The sequence below is a fragment of the Dipodomys merriami genome, unplaced genomic scaffold, assembly GCF_024711535.1.
Source record: "Dipodomys merriami isolate MVZ:Mamm:240054 unplaced genomic scaffold, mDipMer1.0.p SCAF_5, whole genome shotgun sequence".
Lineage (NCBI taxonomy): Eukaryota > Metazoa > Chordata > Mammalia > Rodentia > Heteromyidae > Dipodomys > Dipodomys merriami.
Genome location: NW_027206068.1, coordinates 40,627,366 through 40,651,283, shown reverse-complemented (window position 1 = coordinate 40,651,283; position 23,918 = coordinate 40,627,366). Strand labels below are relative to the sequence as shown.

The following is a 23,918-nucleotide window of genomic DNA, read 5'->3' as shown; positions in this document are numbered from 1 at the left end:
TTTTAAATAAGTGAAATAAAGTTAATGTAGATAATTAGATCTGAAGTACAATGTGTTGAAGACAAACCAGAGTACTATAGATCAGACTTGTTTTGACTTATTACTAATATTATATCACTTTAACCATATACGTGACAATGAATGAAACATAATAATGTAAATTGGCGCCAGGCACAGGTGGCTCATGCCTGTAATCCTAGCTACTCAGGAAGCTGAGATCTGAGGATCGCGGTTGAAAGCCAGCCTGGATAGGAAAGTCCGTGAGACTCATCTCTGATAAACCACTAGAAAACCAGAAGTGGTGCTGTGACTCATGTGGTACAGCACTTGCCTTGAGCTTAAGAGTGCAGGGACAGCACTCAAGCCCCACGACCGACAAAAAAAAAAAAAAAAAAAAAAAAAGAAAAAAGTAAATCCTAAGTCAAGATAGGAGCTCAGCACAACAAAAGCCTAACCACAGTGAAGAGACAACCTATGGAATGGGAGAAAATCGCTGACAAATATTTACCTGTTTGGAGATTAATACTTGGAATATATGTAGAACTCAAAAGAGTAAACACCAAAACAGCAAATAAGCCAGTCAATAAACGGAAAAATCAACCGAACAGACAATTCTCCAATAAAGTATATAATGGCCAATAAATATGTGACAGTAAGTATCAGCCATTAGGGAAATGCATATCATATCATTGAACTCTACCTCACACAAATCAGCACTGTTTTCAACAAGAAAAAAGTAACAAATACTAGTGAAGAAGTAAGAAAATGGAACTCTTACTTACTGAAGGTGGGAACCCAAATTAGTTCATTACTTGTGAAAAGATGGCTCTCACAAACACAAAATTCCTATATGATCCAGCCATACCCATTCCAGAATCAACATTAACTTACTTCTTTATGCCCATACTTCTCACACAACTATTAGAGATAGATAATCAGTAAAGTCATCCTTGGTAGCAATTAATGGATGAATGGATAAAGAAAGTTTAGCTTATGTATATATTGGAGTTGTACTTAGCATAAAGAAGAACGAAATTATGTCATTTGCTGGAAAATTGATTGCACTGAAGATCATACTAATTGAAATAAGCCAGTTTCATAAAACCAACTTCCCATGTTTTCTCTAATTTGTGAATATTGGGAAAAGAAACAAACAAAAGACAAGATAATGAAAATACAGGGAACTATACAGAGTAAAATTAAAAACAAAGTGAACTCGATTCTTTTCTTCTCTTTTAAGGAAGTATTACTACTAATATCTTCATATTGCCGGGTACCAGTGGCTCACGCCTGTAATCCCAGCTACTCAGGAGGCTGAGATCTGAAGTGGTGCTGTGGCTCAAGTGGTAGAGTGCTCATCTTGAGCTGAAGAATACAGGGACAGCACCAAAGCCCAGAGTTCAAGCCCCACAACCAACCAAAATAAATAAATAAATAAATAAATAAATAAATAAAATAACTTCATATTGAAGGGAGTCTTATTTTTATAAAATATTTTATATACAAGGAGGCATACTTACAGAATCTCTGTCTACAAAGGCTTTATCTTTGGAGAACACTTCTTGTGAAATAGTCAGTCCGTGGTCCTTTGATTCTAGTATATCATCAAGATCATTATTATTTGACAAAAGAACTCCTTTTCCATCTTCTCCTAACTCTTTACTAAGTGGTTTAAATTCTTCTTTAACTTTTTTGTCTTTTGCTTCACAAGTTTGAAGAGCAACTTGGCCTTCTGAAAATTCCATTTCATTAAAATAATATTCTTCCCGTTGATCCAGAACACATGCTTGTTTTGATGATGCAACATTTTCTTTCCCTCCAGATATTCTAGACAACTCAGTCTGTTTAGCAAAGGCCACACTCATTGACACAATGACCTAAAGAAAGTAAACAAATTGAAAAAAAAAGAAAAAACTGGATTAGATTTATTAGAGGCACCTGAAATTTAAAAATAATATTAAGAAGAATGTGTTGTCTCATAGTTTTAAACAAAAAGAAATCATGTAATGTGATACATAGATTCTCTATTTTACAGCAAATGTAACATCAAAGTATTTTACAGCCTGTGTTTAAAAGATTAGAAAAATAAGGAAACAGATTACATAAATTGATGGAACCTGGGATTAAGATTCTGCCATTTGGGGGGGAGGGGGGAGGCTGGGAAGGGATGGGAAGGGTAAAGAAAGGAGAAGGCTACAATGCTTGATAAGAAATGTACTCATTATCTTGCCCATGTAATTGTAACCCCTCTGTACAGTATTTTCACAATAAAAATAAAAAGATTCTGCCATTTTACTTCATCTCATCTAAAATGTAGCATCATAGTATGATAATCAAATCTGAATTAATCTGTCTAGAAATATAATGCTACCATTGAGTTACAAAGAATGATCGTGGGGCTGGGAAGGTGGCTCAGTGGTAGAGCGCTTGCCTTGCATGCCTGAGGCCCTGGGTTCGATTCCTCAGCACCCCATAAGCAAAAAGAAAAAAGCCAGAAGTGGCCCTGTGGCTCAAGTGGTAGAGCGCTAGCCTTGAGCTGAGGGACAGCACCCAGGCCCAGAGTTCAGGCCCACGACCGGACCCAAAAAAAATAAAAAGAATGATCGTCACACCAAGCCAAATGATAAGAAAAATAAAGTGCAAAAGATTAGGAATCACATCAAATGTTACATACTGAATTCATTTTAATGAAAAGTATGTCTAACTATAGAGAGCAAGCATTTCAAAGCACTGTATATTACACACTGCTTCTGTTCATGTAAACTACGTCTTGCCTATGTCTTATCTATCATTTTGGATCTCTTAGATGGCTATGTTAGCTCAGACAGAAAAATAATGAAAAATAATGTTCAGATATGTTGGAATATATACCCTTATAGTTAAAAGATATAAAAGAAAGAACTAGTTAACTAAGCAACACAACTTAGCAAAAATGTATTTTCTGATCTTTTCTAACTAGTGGGCAAGGTTTTAAGGCTTTTGCATTAAATCTGATTGGCCTCCAGGTTTCTCCATATTAACAAAGAAAAAGAAAGACAATCAAAGAGATATGAAGGATAGAGTAAGAATATTCAATTAGTATCTAAGCAGAGTTCCAGGAGGATATAATGGAGACTGAGGGAAAGGAAATATTTCAAGAATTATGAGCTATATGGACAAATAAAAACACCAAGAACAGAAAGATCAAAAGGCTTCCAAAAATAATGCCTTTATGGGAATAAGTTCATAAAGAGCTTCTCAGTAAAAAACAAGAGAAATTAGAAAACAGTGAAATGCTATCTTGAAAGTTCAGACATAAAAACAACTATCAACCTTGATGCAAGTAGCTAGTCATAAAGACATAAAAGAAATAAAGTTTGTTTTTCAATAAAGTCCTTTAGAACTCAAAAAGGGGGGAAATGATCCTAAAAGGAAAGTCTACCAAGCAAAAAAAGATTGAATATTAAATAAAATAAATGCAAAGATATCCCATACAATAAGTAAAAAACAAATCTAAATATTGATAGCAGGGTGACACTGATCAAGATATATTCTATTAATAAACTGCTTTGTTGGCAACCCCTTCGTACAACAACTGAAATAATTAAAAATAATTCTGAACTATATGGGAAATGTTAGCCTGTAAAATTGACATAAAGAAGAGATGGAAGGGGAGGGGAGGAGAGAAGAGAAAAAGGAAAGGGAGGAGTGAAGGAAGAGATGGGAAGAAGAAGAGGGAAAGGATGAGAGAGAAAGGGAAAAGAAGGGAGAGGAGGAGAGAAGGGAAGGGGGGTGGGTAGGATGAAAAGGAGAGGGGTGGAGTGAAACAAAAAAAGAAAATTGGGGCTGGGAAGGTGGCTCAGTGGTAGAGCGCTTGCCTTGCATGCCTGAGGCCCTGAGTTCGATTCCTCAGCACCACATAAGCAAAAAGAAAAAAAGCCGGAAGTGGCGCTGTGGCTCAAGTGGTAGAGCGCTAGCCTTGAGCTGAAGAGCTGAGGGACAGTGCCCAGGCCCAGAGTTCAGGCCCCACGACCGGACCCAAAAAAAAAAAAAAAGAAAATTGACCTGTAGGCATCAGGTGAAATGGAACTGTGGTCTGAAGTTAACTGGATTAATTGTATGTTGTTGTTTTTATCTTTACCTTCTTCAGAGGATTGTAATGAGACCATACAATGTGACATTCAAATTCTTCGATAAACGTAAAAATTGGATGCTTTATAATTAATTATATGGCATTATATGGTAAGTTGTAGATGTTGATAATGTTTTGTGCTCATTTTTATCTATACTGACTTTTTTACTATATTGAGTATTTGCATTTCTTAATCCTTTTTTTACATATTGTTTTCTATTTCAGTTGTCTGAATTGTTAATATAATTGTCTTACTTCTATTTTTCAAACTCAAAAAGAAAAAAAAAAGAAGCCTCTGAAATTTCCTTTTACAGGTTTCTGGAAAATGTCCATTTGGAAATGTCATAATGTTCTGGCAAGAGCATCTCTGGGCAGAGTTTAGCACCTTACACGTCAACACATATAAAATTGGGGAACACATGCAAAAGTACTTTTTTACATATATATCACACAGTCTAGTTAATGAAAAAGCACATAATTATTTTAAATAGATTAATGTACCTCTTAGAACTTTAACGTTGTGCATTGCAAAATCCTTTACATATCTTGACATGAGTAAAAAAAGGATAAGTTAAGGGTAAAGAAAACTTTTCAGGCTAAAGAGAAGTAATGTCAGAAGGAACTTGAAATTTACAATTACAGGTAAAAGTCCTCATAAACAAACAAAGACATACATATCTTGACAAAGTATTAGTAACCAAAATCCAGCAATATATAAATAGAGGGGGTTTTTCAGAGGGGCATTAGGAAATTTCTGGGGGTGATCAAAGTGTGTATCTTTTTCTTCATTATGGTGACACATGTTTGTATCTTAGCATTTGTGAGGCTGAGGCAGGAGGATGGCAAAGTCCGATACCAACCTGAGCTACATAAGCAAGATCCTATCTTAACAAAACAACAAAATAGAAAACAAAGCAATTATAGTTGATACTACATGACAACTTCAAGTTGAAACAACTTATACCAAAGAATATAGTATACAAAAAAACACATACTTTTGGAAGATTCAAATGGAATGTAAATTAAAATAATCTTAAAGATAAACTACAAGCATACCTTAGCTACTTCTTCTTCTAATTGTTCTTGATACTGTTTTTCCAGCAACTTAACCATATTTGTTTCTTGTTTTACTCCAAATTCACCAGAAGACTAAATGCAAAACAAAAAATGACATTTATTTACACAAATTGTACACTACTGACTTTAAAATGCTACTTATTTTTAAGGTGTCTTCTCTCATAATGGTCTCAAATATTATTTCTTATAAAACTTCAGGGCATCTTCAACAAAAATAAAATTTTAGTTCTTCCTTTTAGCTAAAAAGTGAGTAATTAGTGAATAATCTTACTAATTATACTTACTTCTGTGAACTTACTAATTATACTTACTTCTGTAGATGTAAAGAAACAGTTACATGTTTATAATTTTACTAATGTAATTATAGGATGGCTTAACAGTTTAAATAGAATAATATTTTGTATATTCCTGTATGTTACTTTAAGTAAAAAGTTAGACAATATCTGTATTTGAACCCATAAATAAATGTCATAAAAACCAAGACAAAATTCAAACCACATATAAAGGGAAAATTTCCTCAAATTTAAATTTCTCAGTGCTTTTCCTATGTTATGAAAATACATTGGTTTGCCCTTTGTCCTTTGTCTCATCATGCAATAGCGATACTTACAAGACAATATGTTGGAAATGAACTTTACAACTTGGGGGAGAATTATAGGGAGGGAAAAAGGGAGCAAAACAAGGGAGGAGGTAACAATGTTCTACAAGAAATATACTCATTATCTTACATATATAACTGTAACCTCTCAGTACATCACCTTGACAATAAAATTAAATTAAAAAAAGAAAAGAAAATACATTGTTTTTATATATTTGAGTCTTTATTTATTTTTCAGAACAGGAGCATTTGTCTTTATTGAGTCTTTATACTGGCATTATCCTAATACCTGTATTATTACTTCTTACCAACTATTTATTGCATAATTACAAAACCAGTCATAAAAATGGTAGTAAGAAAGTGTTCAGAACAGCTCAAAAAGAAAGATAAAAAAATGATACCTTTACTGTACCATCAATATTCTCTGTAAGACAGTTTCCAGGGTACACTGCTTTCTGTACCTCAGATTCTTTCATTATCACTGAATCAACAGAGAAGCTAAATATAAATAAAAGGGAGTAAAAGAAAGCTGTTAACTGTTCATCCACAATTTATATCATACATACAATATATATGGGGGTAGGGGAGACAAAAATGACAGGTCAAGAGTTCAAGTATTGTAACAATGTATTTTTGATGATCTTTTCCATGTAAGAATAACACAACTGGCTGGGTACCAGTGGCTCTAGCTACTCAGGAGGCTGAGATCTGGAGGTTTGTGGTTTGGAGCCAGCCTAGGAAGAAGTCATGGCTCAAGTAGTAAGTGCAAAGCCATGAGCAAGAACACTGAAGAAGACCATGAGACCCTGAGTTCAAGCCCTGGTACTAGCAGCAAACTAAATATATAGATAAATGAATAAAATAAATAAATAAATACACAAAAAAGCCCACAATTGCATGACAGAATATTTTAACAGATCACTAAATCTGTAAGATCACTTTCAATGTTTCATATGAGGTACTTTCTTACAAGGTCATTAAGGTATAATCAGTAAAAAAGAAACTCTTCTTTTGTTCGAAAGTAGGATTGTTTTAAAGATCCAAAAGAGATAAAAGGTTAGGCACATAAACACCTGAAGAATGACCATTTTAGATACAGAAGAATTAGCAAATGACAATTCCCTAAAGCAGAACAATACAGATAAATCTATTTGAGGACCCCAGATAGGTTGTATGGCTTATGATTGTTACAGCCAAATTCATAAGAGATTAGAGTGGTCAAGGTGGCTTATTATATAAAACCTAGTAAGACACTGAAAGAACATAAGAACCTTGGATTAACATGATCTATATTTTCCTTCCTCCCTCCCTCCCTCCCTCCCTCCCTCCCTCCCTCTCTCTCTCTCTCTCTCTCTCTCTCTCTCTCTCTCTCTCTCTCTCTCTCTCTCTCTCTCTCTCTCTCTCTTTTTCTTTCTTTCTTTTCCTTGCTGGTCCTGGAGTTTGAACTCAGGGTCCGGGCTCAGTCCCTGAGCTTCTCTATGCTCAGGGCTAGCACTCTACTACTTCACCCACAGCACCACTTCTGGCTTTTTCTGTGTATGTGGTACTGAGGAATTGAACCCAGGGCTTCATGAATGCTAGCCAGCAAGCACTCTACCACTAAGCCATATTCCCAGCCCTATGATATATATTTTCTAAAGACAAAGCTCGGCCACTTGTGTTGGTCTATGTGGGGAATAGACTGTAGGGAGGAGATACAGTAATCCAACTAAAACATATTCCTATGTCTTCATTTACTTCAGACATTTTTAAGGTACAGAATTATCTCCTGGTCTAAATGTCTTAAAAATGCTACATCCTATCTCCTTGAATAAGTTACATTTTAGTCTAAAAATAACCAGATCCAGGTGATTCTAGTTTTTAGTAACCCACAATTACTCTAAAATAAAGCAGGCTAGCCGGGCACTAGTGGTTCATGCCTGTAATCCTAGCTACTCAGGAGGCTGAGATCTGAAGATTACGGTTCAAAGCCAGCCCAGCCAGCCCAGGCAGGAAAGACTGTGAGACTCCTATCTCCAATAAACCATCAGAAAACCGGAAGTGGCGCTGTAACACAAGTGGCAGATCACTCACCTTGAGATGAAGAGCTGAGGGACACCGCCCATGCCCAGAGTTCAAGCCCCACAACCGACCAAAAAAAAAAAAAAAAAAAAAAAAAAAATATATATATATATATATATATAAAATAAAGCAGGCTGTAAGATGAGATACCTTGTCTGAACTGCAGATTCACTAACAGCTTGAAGCTTCTCTTGCAAACAATAGATCTTTGCTCCATAGCTTTCTTCAGTTTCTTTCAACTGTTGCTGCAAAGAGGATATGAGTTTTTCTAATTCTTGAATTTGTTCTTCAAGTTGTTGGATTTTTTTGACATCTTGCGGAGAATATAATTTGTATTTGTGATCGACACCTATGTTACAGGAACAGAGTAAAATGCTATTTTAATAAAAATTTCTTAGTGAAATAAAAGTATCACTTATTTGTATGCAGTGATTGTTTTTAGTAATAACTCAGGCTTTAATTTGATTTACTCTGATGGAAGAAAATAAGAAAATAGATGCATTCAAGACCATTAGTCTGTCATCATTATTGTAATTTTTGTTTCCTTATTTGTCCAAGCTGGTAGTGGGGTTTGAATTAAGACCTAATGGCTTGCTTGACATTTTTGCTCTTGGCTAGTGTTCTACCACATGAGCCATACTTCTAATACCAATTCTAGCTTTTTGTTGGTTAACTGGGAGATAAGAGCCTTTAGGGTATGTCTGCTTGGGCTGGCTTCAAGTCACCATATTTAGATCTCAATCTCCTAAGCAGCAAGGATTATGTGTTACCTTGGATAAATTCAATATATAACTTTTAATTTAAAATAATTCAGAAAAAAATGGGTTAGAAGCATGACTCAGTTGGTAGAGTGCTAGGTAGGTGCAAAAGCATCAAGTACTGAGTTGTAGTTCCAGTGTCACACCAAAAAATAAAAATAAAAATAAAGAAAGAATATAAAAAGTGAGAAGGGACCAAAAGACTATTTTACAGTTATCATTTCATAGATGAGAAAATTAAGACTAGATAGGACCTGGCCGTTGGTGGCTCACACCTGTAATCCTAGCTACTCAGGAGCCTGAGATCTGAGGATCGTGGTTCAAAGCCAGCCTGGACAGGAAACTTTGTGAGACTCTTATCTCCAATAAGCCACTCAGAAAACTGGAAGTGGTGCTGTGGCTCAAGTGGTAAAGTGCTCGCCTTGAGCTGAAGAACTGAGGGTAGGGCCCAGGGCCTAGAGTTCAAGCCCCACAACTGACCAAAAAAAAAAAAAAAAGAAAAAAGAAAAGAAAAGATCTAACAGGTTTTAATGAAGTGCTGAAAATCATCAAACTATCTCAAATTTTAAAGTAAAAAGGCAAATTACTGAATACTTGATATAAAAATAACAAAGTGCTATATCATTAAACTTTACCAATGTTTTGTGAATTGGTCATCTGTAAATGGGTTGATGAAATCTCTGTTTCTTGTTCTGTAAGGTTTTCTTCTGTAAGTCCAAGTTCCATACCATCTATTTGCTGACCTTGAATCTATAAAAAACAATAAGAGCAGTAGCATGAATATACAGTCCAATACTTAAAAATCAATACTAAAGCAATTAAAGCAGATTTGCATTTAATATTTTTGTAAAACCACTCCAAAGTATGATACTCTGACACATTTTCTATTATAAGCATTCCTGTTCTTTTTGACAAATGAGTGATTTATATCCAATCCTTTTTACAGCACTCAAATTATATTAGTAATATTCTTTCATAAGTTCATTGTCACAAAAACAAGTGCTCCAAGACAATCTGATAGAAAGAGCATAACAATATCTATTATACAACTTCATCTTCAAGTTTTAACTCATACACAATATTTAATATATAAATATCTGATTAAAAACAAAACAAAACCAAAAACTGCCTAGCAAGTGCAAGACCTTGTGTCTAAACCCCAGTCCTGCCAAAAAAAAAACTTTCTTAATTTTTTTCATTATAATTACAACACATCTTCACCAATATGTGCTTTATTTTCCTAATATAGTTAAAAGTATTAGGCCATGCATACTCTATTTTCATACTTTTTAAATTTTTTTATTTTTTTATTTTTTGTTTTTTTGGTTGTGGGGCTTGAACTCTGGGCCTGAGCACTGTCCCTCACCTCTTCAGCTCAAGGCGAGCACTCTACCACTGGAGCTACAGCGCCACTTCTGGTTTTCTAGTGGTTTATTGGAGATAAGAGTTTCACAGATTTTCCTGCCCAGGCTGGCTTTGAACTGTGATCCTCAGATCTCAGCCTCCTGAGTAGCTAGGATTACAGGCGTGAACCACCAGCGCCCGGCTTTCATACTTTTTTTTTTATAAACTATTCTTAATTGCTTGAAAATAAAATTGATATAGTCACAACCCAATGTAATAGCTATGTTAAATAATTAACTTGTTAAATAGTAATTAGCTATCTGTGAAACAAATGAACTAATAATCATATTTTTCAAAAATCATTAAGATAGATCCATTGCTTTCTAAGTGTAGGGAACTAGAGATGTAGTTCAGTGGTAGTGTTTGCTTATCATGTCTAAGGACCTTGGTTTGGTCCCAACCACTGTGAACAAAAAGGTCTACACATAATTAAATGATGCAATTTTGTCACATAATTTAACACTGGACATATATAATTTATCATTGCTTAAAAAAATCTTCTCCAGAGTTATGTATTACATATATGTACAGAAATCCCTTCAGCTCACTGCTCTAAATGCTTTACTATGGACCTAAATGTTTTTTTAATCTCCTTTGTTCATATTTACTTCTTTTAGAACTTCTAGACTGATAAAGCAGTTAAAAAACCAGCAGGCAACACAATTAATGCACATGAGTGCATTTTGTATTTTACAAACCTTGCTTAATTGAGTTTGGAGTACCAGGAGTTTGTTGTATTCTTCTGTTACTTTGTTGAGAAGGATGTACATGTTTTCTTGAAAGTCTATGTAGTAAATAATGACAATAATTACACTTCATAACAAAAGATTATACCTTTCAGTAAGTATCATTCATTTATTTATAACTTTGGAAATGTTCTGAAATACAACATGAAACGTTTGTGAAATTTTATATTACAATGTAAATTTCTTTTTTTTTAAAGAATTGTATACAATTTCCAAACTGTATACAATTCATCCACTACTCATGGAAATGAAATATCTATTGGAATCTAATGGAATATTTTATCTGTGAAGAAGCACCAAAATCTTGAGTTTAACAGTTTGTTAAAGTGTACTAATACTGGATTTATAGTAAGAAAGGCATTCCTTAACATAACTTATCTCTCAATCTTGTTATCGATTTTTAAAATGATAAACCATTTGCATAAATATATGCAGTAACAACTAGGTCCATGCCTTTTTTAATAAAAAAAAACAACAAAGAAAAAGGTGAGAGTTGAGAAACAGCAAGGGAGATGAGGAACCTTCTATAGACAGGTGTGATTATTTCCATTGCACAATTACTGCAGCATAATAAAATGTATACAGTAAATGCAGTATTTCATATCTAGGAATAAGGCAAGATACTGAGAGTTAACTTCAACTTCACAGAGTGATTAGATCATGATGAAAGCTCAAAGCTTGTTCTTAATTAACTTAAAAATTAAAGGTAAGATTTTATTACCTTGAAGTTCGTATCTATAATCTTGTAATACTGGACCTTGATTTAGAGAAACATCAACACCAGAATTCTCTCTCTGTGTTACATCCACTTCACATTTTAAAGCGGGAGTATAATATTCACCAAGGACATGGCTCAAAGTCTGGTAACAAAATTGAATATTTCAAAATATTAAAATTTTTATTTCTACCTCTAAATATCATTAAGCATTCCTTCCACTAGAAGCAAAAGATAGTCAAATGGCAGGGAAAACTCATAACTCTTTCTCCATACACCAAATCAAGCTGCAGAAGAGACAAAATTAAGTCTAAATATTCTTTCTCTAACACAAAATTCTTACATCAGGAAAAAACTGATAATCTTCATTGTACAAACTGTATTTTTCGGGCGCTGGTGGCTCATGCCTGTAATCCTAGCTACTCAGGAGGAGGCTGAGGTCTGAGGATTGTAGTTCAAAGCCAGCCTAGACAGGAAAGTCTGTGAGACTCTTATCTCCAATAAACCACTAGAAAACCAGAAGTGGTGCTGTGGCTCAAGTGGCAGAGCGCTTGCCTTGAGCTGAAGAGCGCAGGGACAGCGCCCAAGCCTAGAGTTCAAGTCCCACAACAACAAAACAAAACAAACTGTATTTTTAATTTGGCCTCTATTTTTTAATTTGATTTCTCTTTTTTTGCAGTAGTGCAGTTTAAATTTAGGGCCACACACTTGTTAAACAAGTACTCTATCACTGTGTCAAGCTTTCAGTCATTTTTTTTGCACCTTTGTTATTTCTCCTATAGTGTCTGTATCTATGCTTCTCAAGTTACAGAGGCATAACACCATGCCTAACTTGTTGGGTGAGATGAGGTTTTCGCTGATATGGACTTGAACTATGACGCGCTCAATCTTTGCTGACAGATGGAATTAAAGGCATGCACCAACATACCCAGCCCAATGAAGTGTAACTTACACTTTTTAATACCCATCACTTCCTAGCTTAGATCCTATTCCAATTTATTTCGGTACCCTTAACATGTTGTATTACTATGTAAACTATCCTTGACAAAACAATGCAGCACAAGACAAAAATCACAAATGAAATTTAAAGTTGTAATGAGCAAGAGATAACACTCACATAGAATAACATAGGAGAGTAGTTTTGGACAGTTTAAACACACACAAAAATTAAAAACATTTGATATTGTGCTTGTTCTCCAGAGAACTGACCATTCTATGATCAGTTTGCAGAGGTGAAGAATGTTTGTCCTCTAAGCCCTTGAAAAGCTTTTAGTACATGACAGAACAGACACATAGGCTTCTCATCAGCTGCCTGCTGCCCATCTGACTGTATTGATAGTTTTGCATGACTTGTGAATGATGTTATAAATATCCAAAAAAGTTTCACTGTTGCCCTTCAATAACTGGAAACAAACATCAACTAATTCTAGACTTAAAATCAAATTACAATATATAGCTACTTTTTTTGTGCTGAACATGGGGCTTGAATTCAGAGCCTGGGTGCTGTCCCTGGGCATTTTTGATCATTGCTAGTACTCTACCACTTGAGCTTTTTTTTTAGAGGGGTGGGAGGTGGGTTAATTGGAGATAAGAGACCTAGAGACATTCTTGCCTGGGCTGGGTTAATACTGTAATCCTCAGATCTCAGACTCCTGAATAGTGTGGCTTACAGATTATACAACTGTTTCTTAGTATCTCTTATGTAATCAGTTACTGAGTGTACTAAATTTTCACCACAGTTCCTAACATAAAATTTTATCGAGTTGAATTGAGACTCAGAATGATTAATAGTCCTTGTATAGCTCCCCTGATGATTACTGTCTGTTCTGCTCTGATAATTTATGTGAATTTTTTTCTTCTTTTATATGGTGCTAGGGATTAAGTCCAAGATGTCATATTGTTAGGCAAGAGTTCTACTACTGAGCTATAATCCCAGTCCTTTATGTCTTTGGCTTCATACTGATTACCAGACAAATCGTAAATGTGCATTTTGAGCTAAAAAACAAACAACAACAAAAAACAACTTAGGAGTGTGTTCTAAGTGAAGTTCTAGAAATATGGTATTTGAAAAATCTAGGATGGATAATTCTTTCCATCAAGTAAGTATCAATTTAAAATTTAGTTCCACTTGTCCCAAGCTACTGTGTGTGTGTGAAATACTGCTGTTTTCCCCCACATTTTAAAATTAACAACAATTAATTGTACAGAAGGTTTCATTTCTGCGTGTCTACATCTAAATACAATGTATCTTGATTAGACCCATCTGTTTTGTCACTCTCTCCCATCCTCCCCTTTCCAAGTCAATCTCAGTAAGCTTCACACTTCCCTTTTCACACATAAACGTAAAGTATTTTGACCATATCTACCCTCTTCACCCTCTTTTTTTGTCCTCCCCTATCTCATTAGTACCCATACATGAAACAGGATGGTTTATATTCCTGTCATTAATTTTCTTTAAGTGTTTAATGGTCTAAAGGTCTTTCACAGTGGTATTTTACACATGCATATATATAGTACTTTCATCAGGCTGACTTACCTATTTTTGTTTTGCCCATGCCCACTACCCCCAATTGTTCAAAGGCTTTCAACAAGTTTCACCTGGCCATCTTCACTCCATTTGTTTATATTCCAGAGATTTCCCTATTCCTTCTTATAGTAGTTTCAGTTTTAGGCCTTCCATCAAGACCCTGGATTTATTTTCAATGATGTTAATACAGCATGAAAAATAGGGATATAGTTTCAGTCTTCTACTTAGGGATGTCCAGTTTTCCTAATTCCATTTGTTCAAAAGGCTATCTTTACTCCAACAAATGTTTTGGGCTCCTTTGTCAAAATTAGAGTGTTAGCTGAGAGTTGTTTTATTTCTGGGTCTTGATTTTGTTCCATTGATCTTCAGGTTGGTTTTTGTGCTATGCTATTTTTACTATGACTGTAGTATAATTTCTTTTGTGTGTGTGTGTGCCAGTCTTAGAGCTTGAACTCAGGGCCTGAGTTTTTTTGCTCAAGGATAGTATTCTGCCACTTGAGCCACACCTCCACTTCTAGCCAATCTTTTTCTTTCTTCCCCCCCTCCCTCTTTCCTTCCCTCTCTCCCTCCCTTTTGCTTCCTTCCTTCCTTCCTTCCTTCCTTCTTTCCTTTTTCTCTCTCCTTTTCCTTTCCTTTCTATCCTCCCTCCCTTCCCCCACCTTTTTTTTGTTGTTTTGTTTAACTGCAGATAAGAATCTCACAGACTTTCCTACCTGGGCTGGCTTTGAACCATAATCCTCAGATCTCAGCCTCGTGAGAAGCTAGGGTTACAGGCATGAACCACCAGCTGACTATACTATAATATAAAGTCTAGTATTGTAATATCTCCTGCATTACTTTTTGTCTTATGACTGTCTTGACTATTAGGGGTTCATGTGATTTCATATGAATTTTTTATTTTTTTTTCTACTATTTCTTGCAGGAGGTATAGATTTTGTCCCATATATATGTTTGCCAGTTTGTTACAGAAGTCAGTTGTTTACATGATGAAGGCGACTTTGGCTTTCCCTCTCCACCAGGGTAGACAGGGATGAACCTGCAAAATGTTTCTTAGTTTTTCTTTTTGGGTTAGTTTTCTTTTGGGTTCCTCATGCCTGCATGCTGAGCTTCTTGGCTCTGAGGCTAGTGCTCTAACCACTTGAGCTACAGCTCTATTTCTGGCTTTTGGGTGGTTAATTGGAGTCTCATAGACTTTCCTCCCAGGACTGGGCTCAAACTGTGATGCTCAGATCTCAGACTCCTGAGTAATTAGAATCACAGGTGTGAGCATCCCTTTCTGTTTCCTAACACTTTACAGTTCTCCTACTCCTCTTTCATGGTTCTAAGTGCTCTTCCTCACTTTTGGTCTTCCAAATATAATCTCTCTTTCAATTCTCAACTTTTTCATTCAGAGTCTGAAGATAAAAACTGTATGATTAATATCTTACCTTTGAAGTAGAGGAACATTCTTCAGACACTGCCTTTTGAAGTCTTCCAATGAGCTTCTGCAAAGGCTTTGCTCCATCACCTAATAGAACAGATATTGTTAGTTAACTTATATATGCTTGAGTGCTATTACATTTAACCTATCTCTGAATTAGAAGCTTCCCTGAAAAAAACTGGTGTTAAATTCTTCATTTTTTCCAAGTTAGTTTCCATTGTTCAATGTTAACTATCTCAGATAAAATTTGTATACTTTTAGCTTCTATTTTACAAAGTTATATAAGGCAATGACCACTTAATATAAGAAATATTATATTATGCATCATATATCATTATTTCTTATATAACGCTCTATGAAGCTGAGACAAAAGTTTCAAAATCACTATTTTTCTTTTCAGGCAGAGGGTACAGCTCAGAATAGAAAAAAATTAGCTGAATGTTTGGTCCCTAGTACTGAAAAATAATAATGATAATAAAGGAAAAAGGGTCAGATTTGATTTCTTACACCAGTAATCCTAGCTACTTGGGAAATAGAGATCAGGATTTGAGGCAACATGAGCAAAAAGCTCAAGACATGACATCTCAACCAATGAAAGTCCTGAATGCAGTGGTAGGTGTATGTCATCCCAGCTACATGGAGAAGGGTGAACAGGAGAATTGATCTGAGTAAAAATGTAGGACCCTATGAAACTATGCATGGGTCAAGTGGTTGAGCTAGCACACAGTCCTGAGTTCCAACCTCTGTACCTCCAATAAGATAAATAAAAAATATTTTTTTACATGCTATGTATGCCGAGACTTTTTGTTTCATTCTACTCTTGGAAATATTCAACAGACTCTCTAAACAGGAGATCAATTAAGCAAACATACATTTAAAAAATATTATTCCATGCAAATTCAAACCAAAAGAACTCCTAAAGGAAAAAAGGAAAATGTTCTTATTTGAAATTCTGTATTAAAAAGAGCAATTCTATTAAAAAGTTATGAACCACCTCATACCTTAAATAGAGGAATCCTAGTTAACTGAGCAACTACATAATTACTAAAGACAAAAGTTATCTTCAATGAGTCCATAAATGGGTCTCTCCTTCCATTTATGGTCCCCTGAATGCTACTGCTTCATACAGTGCCATCTTATGTCTCCCAGGATGTCTCATTATTAACTTAGCATTAGGGCTTCTTACTTTTCATTTCCTTATTAATTCTACATCTTTATCTTGAGCCTCTAATTTCTGAGTTCTATTTTCAGACTTCCATTTTCAATGACTAGTGAATATTTATTTTTCAAAGTCAGTAAGTATATTTAGTATGTCCCAAACTAATTTGTCTATAAATATGCTCTTCTTTGTGACTGGAATCACATTTAATCCAGTAACCCAAGCAAGAAACTTAGGGATGGTTCTTATTTATTCTTACTTTCACTAATACTAACTACCAACTACCAACTACCATTTTAACACTTGAACTTTCTTTTCTACTCTCCATAATATTTAGTGTAATTAATAGTTTATCACTGCCAAAGTTGAAAGTGAGTCTTCCCACCAATAATTATGTACGTGGTATCCAATCCATCCCACTACTGTCATCTAAAAAAAAATCTTATTACTTTATTTAACATCCTACAGTGGGTCTTTTCAAAAGCATAATGCTTAAATATACTTTCTGTAGGGTCAAGTTTTTTTCTTACCAAGCTCTGGTCAATGTCTCCAGCAATATCCCTGATACTTTCTCTCAGTTTTCCAAGATGGATGCACTCTCACAGCTCAATTCTTAATTCTTCAAAAATTTCCTTAAATTTCCAACCCAATCACATCTGCCTACCACCTCTACTCATCTACTCAGGAAGCACTAGTTTTTCCCTTCCTTTCTCCTCCCATTTTTCCTACCTATTCATCTATTTCAGACTGTATCAGTTGATTTTATACATGCTTTCTGAATGGATTATGATGGGAAAATGATTCACTAGTATCATCTAAAAAAAATCTTATTACTTTATTTAAAATCCTACAGTGGGTCTTTTCAAAAGCATAATGCTTAAATACACTTTCTGAAAATAGATCCCAATACGATAATACTAGGAGACTTTAACACCCCACTCTCACCAAAGGACAGGTCTACCAACCAGAGGACTGCCAAAGAAGCTACCGAATTAAGTGAGGCCATACTTCAGGCAGAACTAACTGACATCTACCAACTATTTCACCCTAAAACAACACAGTACACATTCTTCTCAGCAGCTCATGGAACTTTCTCCAAAATAGACCATATCATAGTTCATGCAAAGACCTTAAGCAAATACAAGGGGATCGACATAATCCCCTGTATCCTATCTGACCACGTTGGAATCAAGCTAGTTCTCAATAACAAAGCATACCGCAGAAATTACTCAAATACATGGAAATTGAACAGCACACTTCTAAACAATGCCTGGGTAATGGAGGAGATCAAAGAAGAAATAAAAAATTTCCTACAACTTAATGAAAATGAAAACACCTCACAAAGAAACTTGTGGGACACAGCAAAAGCAGTCCTGAGGGGCAAATTTATTGCCCTCAGTGCCCACATCAAGAAAATGGAAACAGACCAAGTAAATAATCTCATGTTGCAATTAAAACAGCTAGAAAAACATGAAAAAATGGGTCCTAAAGTTACTAGACGGAGCCAGATAACCAAACTAAAAGCAGAGATTAATGAATTAGAGAATCGGAGAATCATAGCCAGAATTAACCAAACAAAAAGCTGGTTCTTTGAAAAAATAAATAAAATTGATGGACCATTGGCAAGATTAATTAAAAAAAGAAGAGAGGAAACCCATATTAACAGGATTAGGGATGTCATGGGAAAAATCACAACACGTACCCAAGATATCCAAACAATCTTAACAGGCTACTTTCAAAAGTTATACTCTCTAAAGAAAGAAAACCTGGCAGAAATGGATGCATTTTTAGAGAAATACAAGTTGCCCAAACTGAACAAAGAAGAAGTAAATCAATTAAATAAGCCAATATCCTACAACGAGATACAGGAAGCAATCAGAAGACTTCCAACAAAAAAAAGCCCAGGACCAGATGGATTCACAGCAGAATTCTATAAGACCTTTAAAGAAGAACTAATACCCATACTCCTCAAGCTCTTCAAAGAAACAGAGAAGGAGGGAGCTATCCCAAACTCATTCTACAATGCCAATATCACACTCATTCCCAAACCAGGCAAAGACCCAACCAAAATAGAGAATTAAAGGTCAATTTCCTTGATGAACACAGACACAAAGATCCTTAACAAGATTCTAGCTAACAGAATCCAGAAACACATTAAAAACAAACAAACAAACAAAAAACCATACACTACGACCAGGTAGGCTTCATCCCAGAGATGCAGGGATGGTTTAACATACCTAAGTCAATAAATGTAATCCAACACATCAACAGAGCCAAGGTCAAGAATCACATGATTATCTCCACAGATGCAGAAAAGGCCTTTGATAAAATTCAACATTCATTCATGCTAAAAGCTCTGGAGAAAATAGGAATAGAAGGAAACAATTCTTAAAACAATAAAAGCCATTTACACAGACTAATAGCCAATATTATACTTAATGGGGAAAAGCTACAACCAATTCTCTTAAAATCAGGAACAAGGCAAGGATGCCCTCTGTCTCCAGTCCTCTTCAATATAGTCCTGGAACCCTTAGCCAAGGCAATAAGGCAAGAAAAAGAATTTAAAGGGATCTGCATAGGGAAAGAAGAAGTTAAACTATCTCTTTTTGCAGATGACATGATACTGTACCTTCACGATCCCAAAAACTCCATCCTCAAACTCTTAGAAATCATAAATCACTTCAGCAAAGTAGCAGGATACAAAATCAACCCACAAAAATCAGTTGCCTTCCTGTAGACTGACAATGTACAAGCGGAAAGGGAAATAAAGGAAGCAACCCAATTCACAATAACCTCCCAAAAAATAAAATATTTAGGAATTAACCTAACCAAAGATATAAAAGAACTATTTAATGAAAACTATAGAAACTTAAAGAAAGAAATTACAGAAGATACTAGGAAATGGAAAGACCTTCCATGCTCTTGGATAGGCAGACTTAATATAGTGAAAATGGCAATACTGCCAAAATTAATATACAAATTCAATGCAATTCCTATTAAACTCCCAATGACGTACATCTCTGAAATACAGAAAACAGTCCAAAAATTCATATGGAACAACTAAAGACCTAGAATAGCCAAAACAATTCTAGGGAATAAAGACAACATGGGAGGGATATCCATGCCAAACTTCAAACTCTACTATAGAGCTATAATAACAAAGACAGCATGGTACTGGCACAAAAACAGTCCCAAAGACCAATGGAATAGAAGATCCAGAAATAAATCCACAGGCCTACAGTCAGCTGATATTTGACAAAGGAGCTAAAGACACACAATGGAAGAAACACAGCCTCTTCAACCACTAGTGCTGGGAAAACTGGGTGGCCACATGCAGAAGACTAAAGGTGGACCCCAGCCTATCACTATGCACCAACATCTATTCAAAATGGATTAAAGACCTTAACATTAAACCTGAATCTCTGAAACTACTTCAGGACAAAGTAGGAGAGACACTTGAACTTATAGGCACAGGAAGGAACTTCTTGAACAGAGTTCCAGGGTCACAACAAATTGGAGAGAGACTTGACAAATGGGACTACCTTAAAATAAAAAGCTTCTGCACAGCTAAAGCTATCGCAACCAAGCTAGAAAGACAACCAACTAATTGGGAAATAATATTTACCAGCAATATATCAGACAAGGGGTTAATATCCAGTATATACAGGGAACTCAAGAAACTAATCCCCCCCCCAAACCTAACAAACCAATTACTAAATGGGCAAGGGAATTAAAGAGAGATTTCTCAGAAGAAGAGATAAAAATGGCAAAGAAACACATGAGGAAATGTTCACAATTCCTGGTTGTGAAGGAAATGCAAATAAAGACAAGCCTGAGATACCACCTTACCCCAGTCAGAATGGCCCACATCCTCAAGTCAGCCAACGACAAATGCTGGAGGGGATGCGGAGAAAGAGGAACCCTATTACACTGCTGGTGGGAATGTACACTTATACAACCACTTTGGAAAGCAGTCTGGAGGGTCCTCAGAAAGCTAAATATTGACCTCCCTTATGACCCAGTCATACCACTTCTAGGCATCTATCCTGAACAACAGGAACCAGTATACAAGGACATATACACCTCCATGTTTATTGCAGCACTGTTCACAATAACTAGGATATGGAGACAACCCAGATGTCCCACCACAGATGAAAGGATCCAAAAATTGTGGTATCTATATACAATGGAATATTATGCAACCATTAGAAATGACAAAATAATGACATTTGCAGGGAAATGGATGGAGCTAGAAGAAATCATGTTGAGCGAGGTAAGCCAAGAGTAAAGAGACAAACGGTACATGGTCTCCCTGATAAGTGGATGTTAAATCCAAAATGTTAGGTGATATGACAAAATTAACAGGACTTAAGAAACAAAGAACTTCCACTCATCTGGTCGAACCACCGGAGGAAAACTAGAAAGACGACACAGAACTAGAAGGAATCAGGGAAAAAATATACAACAGCAGGACCCATCAGTTGCACTGGACATTGACCAAAATGAACTAAGCGACTCAATGGCAGTGATGGGAGGGAGGGAACAAATGGGAAAGAGGGAACAGCTGATGCTATGCAAAACAAAAGAAATGTACATACCATCCAATGTGGAAGACATAACTGTATTGCAAAGCTCACAGAACTCATAAATGTTATAGACTGTGATAGAAAATTTGCTCCAGGAAAGTTAGAATGTGTTTGTGACTTTAACTGAGTATCACTATCCCAATCATATCTGCCAACCACCTCTACTCATCTACTCGGGAAGCACTAGGTTTTCCCTTCCTTTCCCCTCCCATTCTTCCTACCCATTCATCTATTTCAGAATGTATCCGTTGATTTTATATATGCTTTCTGAATGGATTATGATGGGAAAATGATTCAAGGATATTACCTTTCCCAAGCACTTCAATGAATGTATAATGATTATATGAACAAATCAACTCAGAACTCAAATAATACAGGCCACCTTCTCCTACTGGTTCTGAAACAAGGATAAAATTATAGTATGGTGGATTCTAGTGATATCAGCTCTATGGTATTTAAAAGTCAAAAACTATTTACCTGTTTCTTGTGCTTTTACATTCTGCAGCTCTAACTGGTGTATTTTCTGAATTTCCTTGATCCTTTCCTCTTGAGCAGAAATAAGCTCCTCTTTAAGACTGTGAAGAGCTTTATCTTTTTCACTTTCCAAATATTCACGAACCTGATCCACATGAGTTGAATAAACCAGAGAGAGGCATATGCGTTGAGCTTCCATTTGTAGCCTTAAATCATTCTTTAAGTGAATATATACATATATAAATGTTAGAACATCCTTACAAATAATGTAACTCTTTTTTGCATATTGTGAACTATAAAGAGAAAATGCATTAATTTACAGTTTAAAAATTCACAAAATGAACTGAATTCTATTTTCTCACTTGATGTTCAGTTGCACTGATCCATTTGCTATTTTCAAGAAAAGTAGCACATTTTCGTAATTTAAATTTTATAGTAAAACTTGATACTTGCTGTAACCAGTATGACTTATACTTGATTTTTGTTTTAAAACATGTTAAATACCAATAAATGCAAAGAATACTGTAACAAATACTAATCTATTCACAATGCAAATCTCTTACTCCTAATACAACTCTTTTCATTTAGAAAGAAAACACTACAGATAAAATTTAAACACTATAGAGATGAAATTCAATCTGCTACTTTCTCATTACTTCTTCTCTACCAGCAACCATTATTATAAATCTGATACAAATTCAGGAAATTTCTTTTACATAACATTTCTGGGTCTGCTTTTTCATACTTATTTTACTTTATGGCTTTGTGGTTCATTTTGTGTAGATCTTCTTAGTTTCTTATTTATATACCAATGAATTATGACAATTAACTATCTTTCTATTGATATTATGTATCTTTTCCTTTTGTCAATTAAGACTTAATACTGAACAGCAAATTATAAAAAGCTATTTTAGGGGCTGGGAAGGTGGTTCAGTGGTAGAGTGCTTGCCTTGCATGCATGAATCCCTGGGTTCGATTCCTCAGCACCACATAAGCAAAAAAAGAAAAAAGCCAGAAGTGGCGCTGTGGCTCAAGTGGTAGAGTGCTAGTCTTGAGCTGAAGAGCTGAAGGACAGTGCCCAGGCCCAGAGTTCAGGCCCCATGACTGGACCCCCCCAAAAAAAGAAAAAGCTATTTTAATCTTCCTAACATGAAGACCTATGTTGATTCCTTTTTTGTCCCTTTTATTCATTCATAAAAATGTGTTAGGGATGGGAAGGTTGCTCAGTGGTAGAGCGCTTGCCTTGCATGCCTGAGGCCCTAGGTTCGATTCCTCGGCACCACATAAGCAGAAAAAAAAAAAAAAAGCTGGAAGTGGCGCTGTGGCTTAAGTGGTAGAGAGCTAGCCTTGAGCTGAAGAGCTGAGGGACAGCGTCCAGGCCCAGAGTTCAGGCCCACGACCGGACCGCCCCCTCACCTCCCAAAAAATGTGTTAACTGCCTACTATGTGTCAGACATTATTCTAGCAGTAGGAGTATAGTAGGCAGACCATTGTAGCAGTTTCTCCTGAAGTTACTGGCTTCCATTCTAATTACTTTGAATTTTAAACAAATACATTTCAATCCATGACTTTTACTTAGTATAAATAACAAGCACTTATATTAGTCCTGCTGTTCTTATCTTCCATGCATCTGAACACTGAGAAGATTGCTGATTTCTTTCTGTCCAAATTTCCCAAGAGTACTAAAATAATTTGGAATTGTATTCCAAAGTTACCCATGTTTATTAATTTTTTTTTGTGCTAGTCTAGAGCTTGAACTCAGGGTCTGGCTGCTATCCCTGAGCTTTTTTGTTCAAGGCTAGCACTTTACCACCGAAACCACAGCCCTACTTGCAGCTTTTTGGTAGTTCATTGGAGATAAAAGTCTCATGGACTTTCCTGCATAGGCTGACTTTGAATTCAATTCTCAGATCTCAGCCTCTGAATAGCTAGGATTATTGCACCACCATTTCAAATTTATTTTCAGTTAAAAAATACCAAGAACGTCCTTATGGCTACATTTATTTTGGTTTTAATAAAACATGTTTTAACCGCTAAGCTTAGTACCAATAGCAAAAGTATTTTTGTGGTTTTGCATTAGTCTGAGCATATTTAGGCTGCTCTCTGTTGCTGATGCCTAAGTCACTGATGCATTTCCTCTGTGAACTTCTCTCTGCACATATACACTTCTTATTCCCCTCTCTACCCATAAGTTCTCTTGGTAATGATGAATGAGAACTTGCCACATGTTATCAGGTCATAACTGTAAATATGTTATTAGAAATAAAAATTTTCCAGTCGCT

The 23,918-nt window shown here is 35.6% G+C and overlaps 1 protein-coding gene across 10 annotated transcripts in view; it reads right to left on the bottom strand.

Moving 5' to 3' along the window:
• Akap9 (A-kinase anchoring protein 9) overlaps positions 1–23,918 on the bottom strand; it is a 130,390-nt gene that overhangs the window by 70,007 nt on the left and 36,465 nt on the right. For all 10 annotated transcript variants that reach the window (XM_069996454.1, XM_069996457.1, XM_069996460.1 and 7 more), the window contains 9 exons: positions 21,640–21,853; positions 15,425–15,504; positions 11,477–11,615; positions 10,708–10,793; positions 9,241–9,355; positions 7,998–8,196; positions 6,188–6,284; positions 5,168–5,260; positions 1,521–1,877 (listed from right to left, as the gene is read on the bottom strand). In XM_069996454.1, coding sequence (XP_069852555.1) covers positions 1,521–1,877; positions 5,168–5,260; positions 6,188–6,284; positions 7,998–8,196; positions 9,241–9,355; positions 10,708–10,793; positions 11,477–11,615; positions 15,425–15,504; positions 21,640–21,853 — 1,380 coding nt within the window. The remainder of the gene's footprint in view (positions 1–1,520; positions 1,878–5,167; positions 5,261–6,187; positions 6,285–7,997; positions 8,197–9,240; positions 9,356–10,707; positions 10,794–11,476; positions 11,616–15,424; positions 15,505–21,639; positions 21,854–23,918) is intronic.